General features: G+C 37.4%; 1 protein-coding gene across 5 annotated transcripts in view; it reads right to left on the bottom strand.

The window, feature by feature from the left end:
- PRUNE2 (prune homolog 2 with BCH domain) overlaps positions 1 to 17,166 on the bottom strand; it is a 145,493-nt gene that overhangs the window by 55,862 nt on the left and 72,465 nt on the right. For all 5 annotated transcript variants that reach the window (XM_052777743.1, XM_052777746.1, XM_052777744.1 and 2 more), the window contains exons 7-8: positions 7,531 to 7,689; positions 14 to 6,530 (exon numbers count right to left, since the gene is read on the bottom strand). In XM_052777743.1, the coding sequence (XP_052633703.1) occupies positions 14 to 6,530; positions 7,531 to 7,689 (6,676 nt within the window). The remainder of the gene's footprint in view (positions 1 to 13; positions 6,531 to 7,530; positions 7,690 to 17,166) is intronic.

The following is a 17,166-nucleotide window of genomic DNA, read 5'->3' as shown; positions in this document are numbered from 1 at the left end:
CAGGTTTTCTTACCATCAGGTGATCTTTTATCTCCACCTGGCGGTGAGTCGAGATCAGTTGTTTCTGCTTCAGATTTTCCTGTCAAAATCTCAGAAGCTCCTAGAGTTATTTCATACTTGGTGAGTGAAGGTACTGATGTGTGATTTTCCTGAAGGCACTCTGTGGATGTTTCAGACACCTGATCTTTAATGCTGTTGTCTTTGGTCATTAGGATGCCTTCTGCACCTTCCAAAGCAGTTGGCAGTGGTAAGGGTTTTTCCAAAGAAACACTGTCACAAAATGGCTGCTGTAACAAGAGGTCATCCTTTGCACACTCTCTGCTGCCAGAGGGTTCAGCATCAAAAGATACACAGGATGGTGGAGTACACATCACTGGTGATTGGTCAGTGGGTGTTTCCTTAAACACAGGAACATCATTTTCAATTACATCTTCAGATTCTTTTGCTATGTCATCAACCAGTTGATTATTTGAATTAGATTCATGGCCTTCATTACCACCAGGCAGAAAGGATTTGGGAAAGAATATCTGTTTATCCTTTGATTCCCCTTCTGCTGCTTCACTGCCTACTACTGCCAGTATGTTCATCCCACCACATGTGCTTGCCGGGACATTAGTCACTGATGTGTTCCTGATGTTACGTTCTACACCTGTCTTAGAGTCATCCACACATTCTTCTAACATGTCTAGCTCATCACCAGTTATTGCTGTATGGTCAATATCAGAATATTTTCCAACTTCAGCGAAGGCACTGATTTCTTTTAAGCTTTGTTCTGCCCTATCAAGTAGAGTGAAATCCACGGGAACCAAATGCATTTGGGAGGTTGCTATTTGAGCTTCATCAGTTGGTGATCCTTGATGGCTTGCAGGATTAAAACCTTCACAGAACGTGTCTTTCAGAGCTAAGGATGTCACTTCTAAAACTCCATTGGTAATTTCAGCGGACTCCGTTGGGTCAGTAACAAGTTTATTTTCTAGAGCATATTCTTCCAAAACTGCAAATTCAGGAGGCTCCTGAGTATTAGAAGAGATTAGCTGATAGGATTCATTGGTCTTTCCCTGTTCATAGTCCTGAGGGCTACCACTTTCAGACTGTGTCTCTACCTTCTGCATTACTAACTGACACTTTGAATCAAAATCTGCCTCTTTACTCATAGTTGACCATGTGTGAATCTGCTGACTACCTTTGTCTTCAGGCTCCACCCCAATCTGAGAAGATGGGATAAAGGCATGCTTAGCTTCATACTTCTGGCACACATCAGGACTGCTTGATGCCTCTGAACTATTGTCCTGGTCACAGTGACTTAATATATCAGGATTTTCACCATCTGATTTCAAAGTGACCATCTGCTCAGCATTAGTCCACAGGTCAGGTTCCACTGAAAACAGCTGATTACTTTCTTGGGTGTTATCCTGTAAAATATATGGGATAAGTGCAGTTTGGGGAACTAATATACTCCACCCTGGACTTGACTTCTCTGTCATTTCAAAAGATAAATCTTCTAGAGTGAAAGCACCTGGCAGGGAGTTGTGCATTTCTAATCTTTCACAGGTGTCTTGCTGTTGTTCTTGAGGAGTGAGACTTGCATTTCCCTCATTGTCTTTTGGTAGATCCAGTACAGTGATTTCTTGAACCGATGTATTTGGCATACCTCTTTCCTCATCTGAAAAAGGATTCTGTGGAGTCAGTTGCTTTTCCTCATCTGTAGGAAACAACTGCTCTTTCAAGCCCCTTTCTTCTTTATCCAGTATGAAAGGATCAAGTTGTTTGAACTGTACAGTGTCTTGATTTATTTGACTATCAGGAATATTCATAGGATGTACTAGCCTTTCATTTTCTTTTTCATCACAGTACAGGGGGGGAGGCTGATTTCCATCATTACTTGCATTAGTGCAATGTGCTTCTGTTCGTTCTTCATCTTGTGAAGGTGATGCCCAGGAGTCCTCCTTACTATTTGTTAACTGGTTTGTTGCAGAGTGACTTGAAACAGAATACTCATCTTCCAATTGCTTTTCTTCACAAGGTTGTGAATTCCACCATTCTGAACTGTCATCTGGACAACCAAATGTTCCTACTGTGGATTCTGGATGAGTTCTTAAATCAGCTTCCAATGACATACTCCACATATCTACAGCTTTTGACGAATACTCTTCTTTATCACCAACAGCAAAAGTCGGTGTAGTATCTTCATTGATTTGATACAAATATGAGTCTTCACTGCTACCTGTTTTTTCACTGAAAATGCTCGCCTGACCTTTTTTCTGAAGTGCTTCCCAGTGACCTAAATATTCAGAAGTCTCATTATGCTCCATTATAGTCAAGTCCTCCTGCCCTACTTTACTAGCTTTAATTGTTTCATGATTTTCATTGAAGATGCCTACCTGGGCCTCCTCTCCCACCTTAGTTTTTGCATCTAAATTGCCTTCATTTGCTTCAGGACTTGTTGCCTTGGATTGAGCATAATCCTCTCCAATTTCAGATGTTTTGTGCTGTTTGTTTTCATATGTGGAATCTTCATGAATCACTTCTGGACACGCCTCTGAATTCTCTGAATCCTCATTTATGTCAGGACTTGATAAAGAAGATACAGTATCATCATCTACATGGGCATTCCAAAAATCTAAGCTTTTAGGAACTTTGTTCTGTTCAGTGCTTGTTTCAAGTCCTTCTTCATATTCATTCCCAAATTCATTCCTTTTATAGGCATCTTCAAGATTTTTGTTATTTTTAATATCCCACATATCCCTACTTCTTTTGTGATGACTGGCAACTGGAAGGTCTCCCCACACATTCACAGATGCATCACTTAAATCAGGACTTGTTCCGCTTGAGTGTGCATAATAATTTATTGAATCACTCCACATATTATCTTCTTCCAAAAAACTTTTGATCTGTATATCCTTTGAAAGGCTACTTGTGGTGTTTGCCATTTCAAGGACTTCACTTGCCTCAGGACTTGTTCCAGGAGACTGCAAATCTTCACATGGCTGTGAATTCCAAGCAGTTTGATGAAAACTGTCATTAAGCATTACACATGGCTCTCCACAAAGATTATGAGCAGGTTCTAAATTTTCAGAGTTTTCATTTCTCCCAGAACCTATTTCATGTGAAAATGAATTTTCCACCACAGACATATCTGTAATGTCAGGAACACTGACATATCCAGAAGAAGAACTCTTCTTAAACTCATCTATGAAAGACTTTTCATGAGTCCTGTTCAGTTCTGAGCTATTTTTGAAAGATACTAACTCAGAATTACAAATGTCTGGATGGTTAGGAACCACTTCATCTAAGCCTTCTTTCATTTCTCCCAGCACTTCTTGTGGCTCATTCATGAAAGGAATTGATGTGGCTAGGCGACAACTACTCTTTCCAGATTCATTCCAGATGCCTGAGCTTCTGGGCATTTTAGAATTATTTTCAGGATTATCACTACCCTTATCAGAGCTTTCAGAGATACTTTCCATCTCAGGACTTGTTGCATCCTCTATCACTGCAGTCTCCTTTTCAGCTTTCTCAGAAAGCAGCTGTGATGTTCCACTATAATTGTAATTTTGTGGTCTGGAGTCATCAAAACATTCATAATTTCTGCCTTCCTCAGAAGCACTGGAAGAAGATTCTACGTTATTCTGCAACAAGTCTTTTCTCTCTTCTTGACTAACTGGATTACTTTGTTTGGAAAAGGACACATTCTCTGTGACTAACACTTCCAAACTAACACTATTCCTCATTTTTTCTGGGGAGCTGGGAACTTCAGTTGACCTGTTTTCTTCCGAATCTGCAGTACATGAAGATTCACTGTCCTCTTGCACTGGTTTATTACAAATGTCACTAATCATTTGCTGTCCACTTGTCTCATCTGTTCTCTTATATTCCTCTTTTCCTTCCTGAGAGATGACAATGGCATTGCCCCAGCCTTCCTCACAACCCTGCTCACTCTGTAAACTCCATGAGTTCAGCTGCTGCGTTGATTCCTGACTACCCAGCTTTTCATCAACATCAGCAGTCTTTTGTGCTGCCTTCTTACTAAGTATCTCACTCCCTAAGTCACATATTTTCATATCCACACTATTCCCAGTGTCTGAAGTTGGTGTAGATGTGTCTGTGTCATCTACAGGAACACTGCTCACTGTTTCTACAATTTCAGCTGCACTCTGCCTAGTATTTAATTCATTCTGTGGTGGTGATAAGTCATTCACTGTTCGACTGTATACTGGTGTTATTCTTCTGTTTTCAGATATAGAAAAATTATTTTCACTGGTATGTATCTCAGTTGAAAAATATTGATTAGGTTTAGCAGAGGCAGAAAGAGCAGTAATTTCAGAATTTCTTTCTTGTAACTTAGTGACATTATTTAGGGGAGTGTTCCAGATGTCTGTGTTTCCAGCGCTTGAAAAAGGCATGTTTCTAGGAGATAATGGTTCCTTATTTGCTTTCTCAAGTACTTTTGGGTCAGCCAAATTTGGGTTTATCAATTTATCAGTAACTGTTTCTTCATCAGAATCTTTGTCCTCATTTTCTCTTTCGTCTTCCACATATGTAGGTGATATATATGAATCAGATGTTGAATAATTGGTGTCTGGTGGAGAAACAACTAAATCTTCACCTATATTTGATGAACTAAGATCTGAGTGTTTATACAAGAAGGTATCCTCCCATGGCACCACTACTTCTGTTACTTCTTTCCTGATGTTTTTATCATACATATTCCAGGTCTCTATATTTTCAAATTGTTTTGGTCTATGTTTAGAGTCACCAAATACAGTTTTTTCCGCTGTTTGCAGCTTTGAATTATTTTGCATATTGTTGAAAACAGAATTTGTATTTTCAGATTTTCCATATTCTTCTACTGAATAATACCTTTCTTTATCCCAGGCTTCTAGAGGTACCTGCACGGGTGGATTTTCAGTCTCATTGTCTGCTGTGATTTCTGAAGAATCTGACAAAGTAGTTTTTGGTATGGCCCATTCCTCAGGAATATTCACTGATTTTTTTTCTCTATCCAGTTTGGGCATGTTCCATACATTTTCTGAGGATCTAGCAATATCTCCTGCATCAAACTTAGTCCAGACTTTGTAAGAGTCTCCAGCTAGCTGACTACCTTTCCCTTCACCACTACACCATGCATCTGACATCATAGGTGTTGGCTGACTGACCTTCCACGGGTCAGTAAAGCTCTCCGGTTCTTGCTTTGTCTCCTCTAAAGAAGCAGTTTGCAAATGCAAATGTTCACTGTTTTTCTCTTGATTCTCATGGTTCCAATTATCTTGTTTAAACTGATTATCCCACAGACCTGCTCTCACATATTCCTTTTGCTTTGGCTGTTTTTGGAGGAACACAGAATCTGAGGCTCTTCTATCAATATGTTCTCGTAGCAAGGGACTTTCTTTACCATCTTTCCATAAGACAGGGCTCTGAAATACAGATTCCTGCTCACTTGAACTCCATGTATCAGCATTTTTGGACTCTAGGTCAAAGCCATCCCACCAGCTTCCATATCTAACACGAGACTGAGAATAATTTGTGCCATCAATTTCATTAATTTTTTTTATGACATCTTGTGGGAAAAATAAAGGCTGCCCATTATCCAATGGTGAAGTTTCTACAAGACTGTTCATAGGAGCTGGTGGAATTCTTGAATCAGCAGATTTCAACATTTCTGGTGAAGAAGAATCACCTTCAACTAAATCGATCAAACTTGAAGTTTTCTCACACATTTCTCCTGGATTCTCACCAAATTCGGCTGAATTGTCTTCCTCTTTTGTTGTCACAAGTAAGTCAGCTGAATAATTAGCTGTATCATTTTCTAGCAGGTTTGCCTCATCAAGTTCTTTATGCACAGTGAGTTGTTGCCCTTCTGATGAATCACTATTGAGGAAATAGTCATCTGCTGGGGAACAATCAACAGAACGAGAAGATGACTCAGATGGAGCTGCAACCACAGGTGCTAGATCAAAACTGAAAAGATCAAAGTTATCAGTATTGTCTCTAGACTGAGGTTTTTGTTCTTCAGCTATTGCTCCTTCAGGAATAGGGCTATAGGAATCAAAGCCAGGCAGAAGACTGTGATAGGTAGCAGCTCCTTCTGCAACAGGGCTATCATCACTAAGGAAAACAGAACTCTCCTTGGAAGACCGGCTGCTTCTAATGGTAGCCAGTCCACTGTCTGGACTCACAAGGTCTACATTAACATCAACGTGGGCTTGCATAGATCCATTTAGATCTTGAGGATTTTCTATAAAATTGGCAGAACTGGGCTGTGGTTCTACATCAGAACCATATAACTCCATAATACCAGAAGAACCTTGTGAAAGTGGAGCACTTCCAGCAACAGCTTCAGTTGAAGAAGTTCTACTGTTTGACACCATTTCTGGTTGTCTTCTATTTATAACTTCCTTAACTAGAAGAAAAATTTGATCATAGGTCACCAAAGAATTTTCTTGATGATAAATGAGAATTTGGTCACATCCACATTCTACAGGATCCAGCTCCAAACAAGGATTCTGACATTCTTCTAATTCACAGCAGATCTGTTGAAAAATAGGATGTTTCAAAAGCCATTGCAATCATGGGCATAAGGGCACATATTGACTAATTCACTGTGTAACACAGCCATACCTATCTATTCCTATTAATCTATTTCTTGGCCATTTCGCTGTAACAGCCTTATGATGATCCCTAAATAGATGAACTATTAAAATAGAAGATCAAGACATAATATGTATTGTAAAATTGGTCAGAATATTTACTTGAAATAGTATCATTTGACTTTCAAGATCACTTTTCATTAGTAAAAGAAAATCCAAATAAATGTTTAGTTGTTGCCTTGAGAAATCTGAGTAAAATATGTAAGGGTACATGAGAAAAGTATCTTTAGAATGTGATAATTAGATTAATACAATAAATACATTTATATTGACTTTGAAAGCAATAGAGTCATTTAGCCACATGTCCCTAAAATCAGAAGTTTTTAAGACTGAGAAAAAGGTTCAAAAAGTTGCCACTGAGATGGTTTCTCCCATTTGGGGACAAATATAGTAAAAAGAATGGACAGCACCTGGCTTTGGATAAATGAACATCCTAGTAATAATCTGGCTTCATTTCAGAGCTTAAATTCTTTAGCGATTACACACACATAGATGAGTTCTGGTCATTACCATTTACAATGTGTTTGCTCATCCCTCAAAGACTCATTTGTGTACATCACAACAAAACCAAGCCAAAATTATTAAAAAAAAAAACCAAAACAAACCACTCTGTTTTACTTGAACTGAAAAATCTTGTCTCTTTCTGTATTTCTTGTAACTGTACACTTTTCCTATTGGGCTGGTCTGAAACAATTATAAATATCACAATCTTTTGTCTTGCATCATATAAATAATGCAGCCATTTCAAATAGCTGCTCAGTTGCCAGCCAACTGTTGCTACTTTTTGACCCCACTTAATTATTCAACACTTTGGTATATACTACTTTAAAAAAACATTTTTTTCCAGGAAAGATATTATTTGATTCTTTTTCCAGGTACTTACTTGATTGCCTAGCTCTAAGTTTTCCGAGTATACTGCTATTTGTCGTTTTGTTTGCTTCTCATCCATCAAACAGTTGGCCAAAACGACAAGTACATCAAACCCATATTTATCTATGAATGCTTTCAGATCACCAATGAGACTCCTGTGTAACACGCAGTCCTGAAATATGGTAAGAAATTAAAAGAAATATCAGCTTCTTTTCCTTGCTCTTTCCATCCAAATCTGTGGTGAAAATAGCCAGAAGTGTTAATAAGCATCAGTGTAACTGGCAACAGAATTCCATTCCATTTGTCAAAACAGCTATACGCTTCAAAAAAAAAAAAAATCAAGAACCAGTCTCACAACACAGTAATGGACTTTTATTTCTGAAGAACACTAAAACACTAAATTGTAGGTTTTGCCTTCTTCAAACCGCTGCTGAAACAGAATTCTTACTTGTTCCTGCTACTTGCTTTTGCAAGGTTGCTTATAAGTATTGGGCTACTGCTGTTTCTTGAATAAAACCCCTCTTTTGATAGAAAAATAAAAATATTTTATGAAATTTGTCATGTCAATATTTCATTTAAAATAATAGATGCTAAAATAATAGTACTGAGGTGCAAAATCAGGCACTCAGAAGGAAATTGTGTGTGCTAACTTAATTTTGCAGCCCTTTACATGTATCCATTATGATGTTACATGATTGTACACAATTTTACCACAGATTATTCCTTTAGGTTCCTTTATTCCTGCACTTTGAATTCTGGGCAAGTCTTCAAAACAATAACACGCCAAAATAAGATCAGATTAAGGCAAACTAGTTTTAAAATCTCTTTGTGTCAAAAAAATGCTTCTTTTCACATACATCCCACACCAAACATACAGAAGGTAAACACTGCATTTGTCATTCCTATTCTCATTTATATTTGGACTAGCCCAATGTTGAACCGTCTAGATTTTGCAACACAAAACATACAACCCTCTTTCTACCTGGGGACATAATGCACAAAGTATAAATGTCTCTCTTCAGTCCTCCGTTCTAATAACTGCCAGTGAACACAGTCTTAGAGATTTTATTTTCTCCTTTATGTTTCTGCTATTTGTATTTGAGATAATTTTTGCCATCATCTAGCTAATAATTCTTCTGATGCTGCCAAGCTACACTGGCCTTAAATAAACAGCAGTTCATCATGAACACAACACAACTGTATATGCAGATTGGCATGTTATTCCCCTGCATCTGTCTCCTACCTAATAAATTGCTGTTTTGGTTACATACATACAAATACTATTTATTAATCTACTCAAATGTGTCCACAAAATGGGTATCCCTCCCTGTAAGTTAAACTTAAACCAAAAAAATCTGTTTGTCAAATGCTTTGGAAGCAGATTCTTTTTCGAGATTAGAAAGAAAGTTCCACTTTGATGTTCGCATAGCACCTGAGTTTTATGTTAAATTCAGGCAGATTAATGCACAAAAAAAAGTCAGCTGTCAGTTTCCTGGTGGACATTCAGATATGAAATCTGAATAGGGGGTTATAGTGAGGAATTATGGCGAATAAGGTTTGAACGTCCAAACCAGTAACATTTTTCTGAAGACTCAAGTATTGGATGTATTAGAAAAAGTACCAAAATGTGCTTAAGCATGGAAAAGTTACGTCAGTTATCCCATTCCTAACTGCAGTTGGAATAATTAAAATCTATTTGAAAAAAAAAATTTGAAGTAGAGCAGATTCAAAACCATCTGAAAATCCCTGATAATTCCTTATCTCAGTTACCCACTCACAGCCAATTCAAGAAGATCGGGAAGTCACAGGGAAGGACACGGATCAATCAAGGATCTGGTCTGCAAGGTGTTTTATGGCTGTACATAAGGTAAATAAATGATGATTCTAAAACATGTCCAGCCTTCAAGCCTCATGATGCTTTATCTTTCATATTGCTTGTATCAGCTGAAAATGCAAGGAATTAGAAATTTTCTGTTAAAAATCACGTGACTGAACTGGAAGCCTCATGAAATTCACTGAGATAACAACTGCCATCATCTCAGCTTGCATTTGGCACTCACAAAGTGGTAGGTTGGGGAGTGCCGAAAATCCTGCTTTCTGCAGGATTTTGAGGAAGGAACCTCTTAACTCACCTACATGGAAAATTCCCAATCAGAACCATGGCCAACTGGAGAGTCTATGTGCATAGCGGGCAATCGGAGGTATATTTCTACAGTTTAAGGCCAAGGACCACTAGGGCATCATAGAGCAAGACTATGAATAGAACAGAAGAAGATAAAACGTTCACATGCTAGCAGCTCTTTGCTGGTGGGAATGGTTACCACAGCAAGGGTGTGGCACCAAATGCCATAAAATGAAAGGTCAGTTCTACCAGTCAGAGCAGGAACTAAAGATGCAAATGGCCATGGTAAAGACCCTGATGGCGCTAAAATCTGAATTTGCCGTGTGCCCCCTTTTTGGCTAACTTACGTCATACGATCAAGAGCAACACTGAGGAATTGATATAGCAGCAGGTGATCCAGCAGCCTGCTGCTCGGAGCAGGGAAGTTGCCAAGTATGTATCCCTGGGGGAGCAACTGGGCTGGAGAGCTCCACACTGGGCCACATTAATATAAACAATAATGGATCTGTACTACCTACGTAATTACCTGATCCAGCTGCTTGAGGTTCTCCCATTTCTTCCATGCTCTTAGACTTACTACTATTCAGAGTGTGTACTTTTTCTTCTTGAGGTTCTCAGCATGTTGATGACTGAGAGAAGCACAAAGATTAACTCTGAGCAGGCTACCTGTCCCTGTCCCTCTCCATCGGGTACAAACTGCAGAAGGAGATCAGCTATGTACTACATGTTTTTTTCTCTGTGCTTCACATCCAGCTTGGCCTTTGGGCTGTGTTGTGCTACACATATTCCTTGGGCACAGAATGAACTTGGCCGCCTAACTGTACCAGAGAAGCCAGCAGGCAGCATCAGCTCGGTACTAGCAATTACATTACCTGTGTGTCCTTGCCTTCATCTAAAAGTGCAGCAATGAGTTCTCATATGAACATCCTTTCTGGTTGACAGTAGAAATGAGGAATGAAGGTGTTTCCTTGTAAGAAAATTCTACAACAGCTAAAATGACCAAAAGGTGGAAATTTCTTCTATGAACAGGGTGTCCCCAGAATGCTGTGCACGAATTGGAGGCTTATTCAATGCTACACCCCTCAAGGGTTCCCACCACCTAAAGGGATGTAGGATTATCTATAGCTGTTTTCTCCTTTTAATGTTAGCACTAATAAACAGCATTTTAAAAAGTACCTCACAGAGTTTGCATGCTTTTCTTACTGGGATTGTAATGGACCAGCGCTACGTGGCACAAAACACTATCGGCTGATGACAGACTGCTCAGAGCAGCATGGGAATGGGCTTAGGTGTGCCAGCACCATACACCACACTGAAAGAAAACATGCAAATTATTTGAGGATTTAAAAGTGCAAGAGGGCAAGAGATGTTCTACAGTGACATCCCATCAACAATAATACTGAAGAAGTCATTAAGGCATGTCACAACACAGATCAAGTCAAGCAAAATGATGCTGATCACATCCCATGTATTACTTTACCCCATAGCCTGTCAATGAGAAAACTTTCTGACAAAAAAGTCATTATTCAGCGAAGGTATAAAACCCAAGACCCTATTCATTCTGTGGCATAAGGAATAAGGTACAAGCTTCTCACATTACCATTACTAAGCAACAATTAATATTCAAATAATACCTGACAACATAAGTTACTCATTTTTCCCATAAACAGTCATTTTAATAATGAACAATAAATGTTTCTCATAAGCTGTTACTTCACTAAGTGCATCCAGAAATGAAACACAAGGCAAACAGACCTTGTTAAAAGAATAGGTCAAAGAGTAAATTTGCTGGAAAATGTTGTTGATTAAGCTATTGAATAAAATCAAGATCAGATTACATGTCTTACAGCATCATGATTCTACTTCATAAATTTTTTTGGTTGACTGGACTATTAATCAAAACATAAAATTAATTATTAAATTTAAAATAAGCAAAAGTAATTTTATTAAGGTTAACAAATATTATTAATTTAAGTAATAATTTTTTCTAAAACTTAGTTTAATTCCATCCCTCCCCGCAGACATCAGTAAGTTTTACTCCTTTAAACTAATACCAACAACACAATTCAGACACTCCCTTCACAAGCATTCAAACCTTCAAATAAATAAAGACAGCTGCAAACAAGAAACTCTTATAAATTACCAAAGACTATATAGTGAAAGATACGGTAGACATATGGACTCTTCCACAAATTTGCTAACCTAAGTAAACAACCAGAATGTTGCATGCATTGTAAATGCTAACAGAAAATAAAACATTCCCTTCAGAAATTAAAAAATGCTAATCATTCCAACAGTTAAGCTGCTATATCCCAAATTAAGTACAAGCACTGTAAAATACACTGTTGATGAATTAGTATAGTAGGAAATACACTGACGTACAGCCAAACCATGACAAAGGTCAGTCAACTATTCATTTTTATATTCCTCTTCCTTACTTGATTAGCATGTGTTGGCTTAAATATTAATTAACATTTGCATAGCATACAGCAGGTAAACAGCATATGTAAACACTATTAGCTGTCGTGATGCCCTCTAAGTAACCTATAACAACAACAAAAAAGGACTGTTGAGTATGCTTGAAATGTAATATACTTGAAATAAATAGAATCCAGTAAATATATTTTGCAAATGTTGTTAACTATGCATAGTTAACAGCAATATGGATACTGGAGAAATTTAGTGTCTTGGCATTTGTAATAGAATTGTGTATTTGTTTTGTCTAATGCATATAAATAGTTCATACAATGCTACAACATAACAATATGTCAAACATTCTGAAATGACAAATATTTTTTTTATCTTCTGGGTAAACAGAATGAGACAGTTTAAGAAATCCCCAGACTTTTGAAGGATTTTTGAACATGACCTGTTCAGTTATTATGTATTTCTGTTGAGAAATGTTTATGTAGGCTGTATATTGTTGTGAAACTTCTTTCACTGAAACTCAATTTTCTTATAGGAATCTCTTCTTTTAATTGAGTAGTTAACATGACTACAAACACGGATGATCCTTTAAAAGAAGCAAAACCTCCAAGAAATATCCAAAGAGAATTTGTAACTTCTCCATCGCTAGCAACACTTTCTGATTCACAAAGCCAACAGCCAATTACCCAAATGATCACTGTAAATGTACATTACACATACTTCTGATTCTTCTAAGCTAACTGTGTCAATATTAACCTGACCAAATTAAGAACAAACTGTCTCTTTTGTTCTTCACACTCCTCACATGGAGAGCACAATATGGCTTTTGTCAGACGTACTCCATCATTTTGGCTCAAGGAAACTGTCAGTACAGTTTGGGATTTGTTATTCATGGGCAGATACCCTGATGGGTCTAATGAAGCCTTTCTGCTGACAACTCATTTGCTAAAAATACCCAACCATCACAAAATATAAATGAGGAATATCACTGTATCCCATTACAATATTCACAACCAAAGCAATTATCACAATACAGAAGTCAATACATACTGCTTCACGCTGTATTCTCTTAATATTTCATGGTCAGCACTTCTGCATTCCAGTTTATTTCTATGTGATCACTGATAAAACTTTATGACATACTTAAATTGCAATATAATAGGGTAAACACCAATGTTATAGCACACACGCAGAGCTAACAGTCTGTGTGCCATTTGTTGTAAATCCAGCTAATTACTAGAAGCCCCCTCCTTAAAAAAAAAAAAAAAAGAAAAAGGCAAAAAAGGAGAAAAAGACTCAATTTTTTATAAAAGTTTTCAGGTAAGGTCACTAAAAATGGAAAAAACAGTATAAGCAGTATGGTGTTTATAAGTCTTCAGAAACACAGACAAGTATATTCACTATTTTACCTCTTTTATATATCAACACCACTGGTGAAAACACTCTATACAAAATTCACCATCTTTTCTGTAAGGAAAGATGGCATTTTTCTGTTGCGCATTTCAATCCACCAAACAGCAGCTCTGGTGTACCAATATTTATGAGTCTTCTGAAAAGAACAAAAACAGCAGCTAATTCTGTTTTCTTTGTGTTGCTGTCTAAAGTTTCCAAAGAGAAATAGGTATTAGGTCCTAAACTGAAGAGCAGGAGAATGGGCATCTGAGACCTTGTGCTACCCTGCTCTATAGAGACCCCAGTCACACCTTATGTTTAACTTTAGGCATCCCAGGTTTAACCCAGAAGGAAATTTAAACAGGAAATTCTATAGCATTGTGAAACACTGCACAGAGAATCAAGTGATGAATGCCTGTTTAGCACCGATCTCACTCCCCTTACCATAGGTGACGGCTGTGTTTTTACAGTCTATTATTTTCATTAAAAGCAGAATAACTAAAAAAAAAAAAAGCAACAGAGAAAGAAGGATTCATCTATAATAAAAGAAATTATCATGCTTTATTCAATGCAAGTGTATTTAGCCAGTTTCACATTGGAAACAGTACCTTTTCGACAGCACTGGTACGTTTTATGGTAGTGTGTCTTAACAATGATCCACTCTTTATGAATTGAGATTACAGCTAAAGAAGTTCCACTTGCACTTCATACAAGTAAAAATTCTGTGTATTCAAATACAGGCTTGTCCATTTTAATCTGTGTTTAACTAGAACTTATAAAGATGTCTATGTTTTATATGTATTTAGCACAGCACATGACTTCCAGGAAAGACTGGGAACTCTAGATTCATTCATAAAATTAAAAAAAAAAAAAAAAAAGGTTGCTCAGGTAAACAGCCAAACTTCACTTCCATTATTCCACATATTCAGAGGTAGCTGAGACAGCTTGGAATTTAGCAGCTGGGGTACAGGGTCTCTATGTATCTTAAGAGACATTACGTTATCCACGTAACATAAGGATATCATAATGGCCCACTTGGCTTAGAAAATTCTTCCTCCAGCAGGAATACCTGCCTTTAGTGGCCATCATTGCCACTCACCTGAAGGAACACAAATTCTTATCCCTAAGCAAGGCAGCCTCCCCTGCCACTGAGGTGTAAAACTGCCTGCCTGAAATGCAACAGCCAAAAATGCTCCCCGGCGTCGGTGGGGTCTGTGCACATAGACTCAAAGAATGTAATAGATGGGGAGGGCTGGAGATGAAAGTCCCGTTAAGTCACTGCCGCTACTGCATGAGATAAACATGAAGCGCATAGCCTAAAGACATAAACAAACATAGGTAACGGTGCGCATACTGTTGTGGTGTGCACTGGAACGACATGGTAGTATTAGATGGCTGTGACCACCAAATCTAGAAGAAAAAAAGTTCCACAACAGCACAGGAATCAAAGAAGGGACGTACAACATATAGTCCAGTGAGATAAAGGTAGAAGCACTTATTTATTTCCATCTTCAAGGGAAGAAATTCAAAGCGTTTGTAATTGGTCTCATTGTTAATGGATGTTTTCTGTAATAAGAAAACTGTGACTGATAAAGCTGCCACTTTCCAGCATTTTTGGCAGTTGAAGGATAAGTAGTTTGGAGTTAAAAACACAAAATACAGCAAAACATATAGATGTGATTTTCAAGTTTAAAGGCTTAAACGTCACCTCCTTTTTCAAATGTGTTTTTAAAACTCTGCCTCTGCAAAATAATTAAAGGGACAAACTAGAAAACTTGCAATCCTAACAGTATGACTTTTGCTGCAAGTAGGGAACTACAGGGAAACATACTGGCACTATGTTAAAATGTACTCCCTCCAGGTCATTTTAAAGGCTGAAGTAAGTATGTAGATATTTTTCTGGAGTGAGCTGCATGGAAAGGAAAGTCTACTTATTTTGAAATCACAGGTATGAGTATGCAAAGCCTAAAAGTAAATGAATCCAGGGACCTGTTTATGTACCACATTTATAAGCAAATATCACCTGTACAAAATATGCACAAAATATGTACAAAATGAAAAGGAAAAATCTCCATACTAAAGTACAGTACAGTATACACAATCTAACATATTATTTACCTCAGAAGCTTAGATGAGAAAAATAAACACTATTTTTGTGTCTTACTAATCAATAGGCCATGTGGACACAGCATATGATACACTTTTTTATTCTCCCTTATATTATTCTGCTTTCTGACTCTAGGTTAGGAACTTCCATCTGATTTTTCCATAGCTTGTAAATCAATTAAAAAATACTGAAAAAGACACAACCTACCATTTCAGTTACAAGGTTCATTTAATCACATACAATATTTGATTTCACTGTTGACTGATTAGCAAGTGGTAACAAGCAAAAGGCTGACTTGCCAGAGTGATGAATTAAAACATAAGAAACATCACAACCCTATACATATTGACCAGGAGCTGTCTATTTTAGCCAGCTAAGTGTCAGGTGTAAGTTTATATGTAATAATTCATACCTTACAAAATAACTCCCAGGCAAACATGGCAACACAAAAACACATTTCTGGCTGTCAAGAAAATTTCTGGCAAAATTAATCAACCATTCATCCATTCAGCCTCTTTGCATACCCTTTTGTCAAAGAGGGAATACTAAGAGATTTCTTTCCTCTTCCACGCACTCATTGCAATGGTTTGTAGAATCCATCAAGCCTGAGTTGATTTATTGAACTGTCTCTTATCTCAGCAGTATAACTATAGCAAATGAACTGGTAACTTCTCAAAAAACAGCAGTGATTCAACAATATCTCGTTTATTTAATTCCTTCTAACTTCAGATTAGCAATTTCTTAAAGGCACTGACTTGCATTCTTTAGAAGTTCTATCTGCAATTTTATGCCAGCATGTTTTGTTTCCATTCCTTTTCTTTTTTTTAATTTTGACATTTGACAAAGGTATTTTTGATTTACAACTGATGCTAGAATCTACCTAAATCTTCACACTAGCTAGTGTGCTTCTACTGCTAGTCAATAGAGCTTTCAAATTTAAATACAATACTGCCATGTACTTTTATGTGAGCCATCTTATTCATTATGCTATGAATACTGAAAAATAATTACCCTCTTAAAGTCCCCACCTATTTCTTTAATTAGACAACTTTGCATGCGTATTCAACTATTTTTGTATTTATCTAATCCCACCACTACTAATGAGAATTGTTATAAAAAGTAGTTAAGGCACAAAAAACAGAGATAATGCCAAGCCGTTTGAAACACTGTTTAAACATGGATTTTATCACTAAACATCGTCCATTGAACCCCATGGAGCACATTTATCACTCACCAGCTTTGCATTTTTCTTCATAAAGATATATGACCTTTGCCTATTAGATTTCATTAGCAGGGCACCATACAAGGCTCCTCTGCAGATGACAGGATAGAAAGCTAAACAACCTCGCCTGAAGGATTTGTGAGAACAAGCCCATCTTCAATCTTTGTCCCTGGGAGGCACTTCTAACACCTGCCAACCACAGCACTATCATCAGAAAAACATTTAGAGATTTATCTTCAGGCTGGTGATTATAAGAGATAATTTGTTTGGAGTATGGATAAAGTTGGTCTAGCATAAACAAACTGCAAGCTCAAATTATATGACGAACCTCATTAACTATTGATTTAACCACTGCAAATCCATGAACAAATGTTGTATC

Source organism: Harpia harpyja, chromosome Z (genome assembly GCF_026419915.1).
Source record: "Harpia harpyja isolate bHarHar1 chromosome Z, bHarHar1 primary haplotype, whole genome shotgun sequence".
Classification (NCBI taxonomy): Eukaryota; Metazoa; Chordata; class Aves; order Accipitriformes; family Accipitridae; genus Harpia; species Harpia harpyja.
The sequence above is the reverse complement of the archived record's forward strand: the minus strand, read 5'-3'. Positions and strand labels throughout refer to the sequence as shown.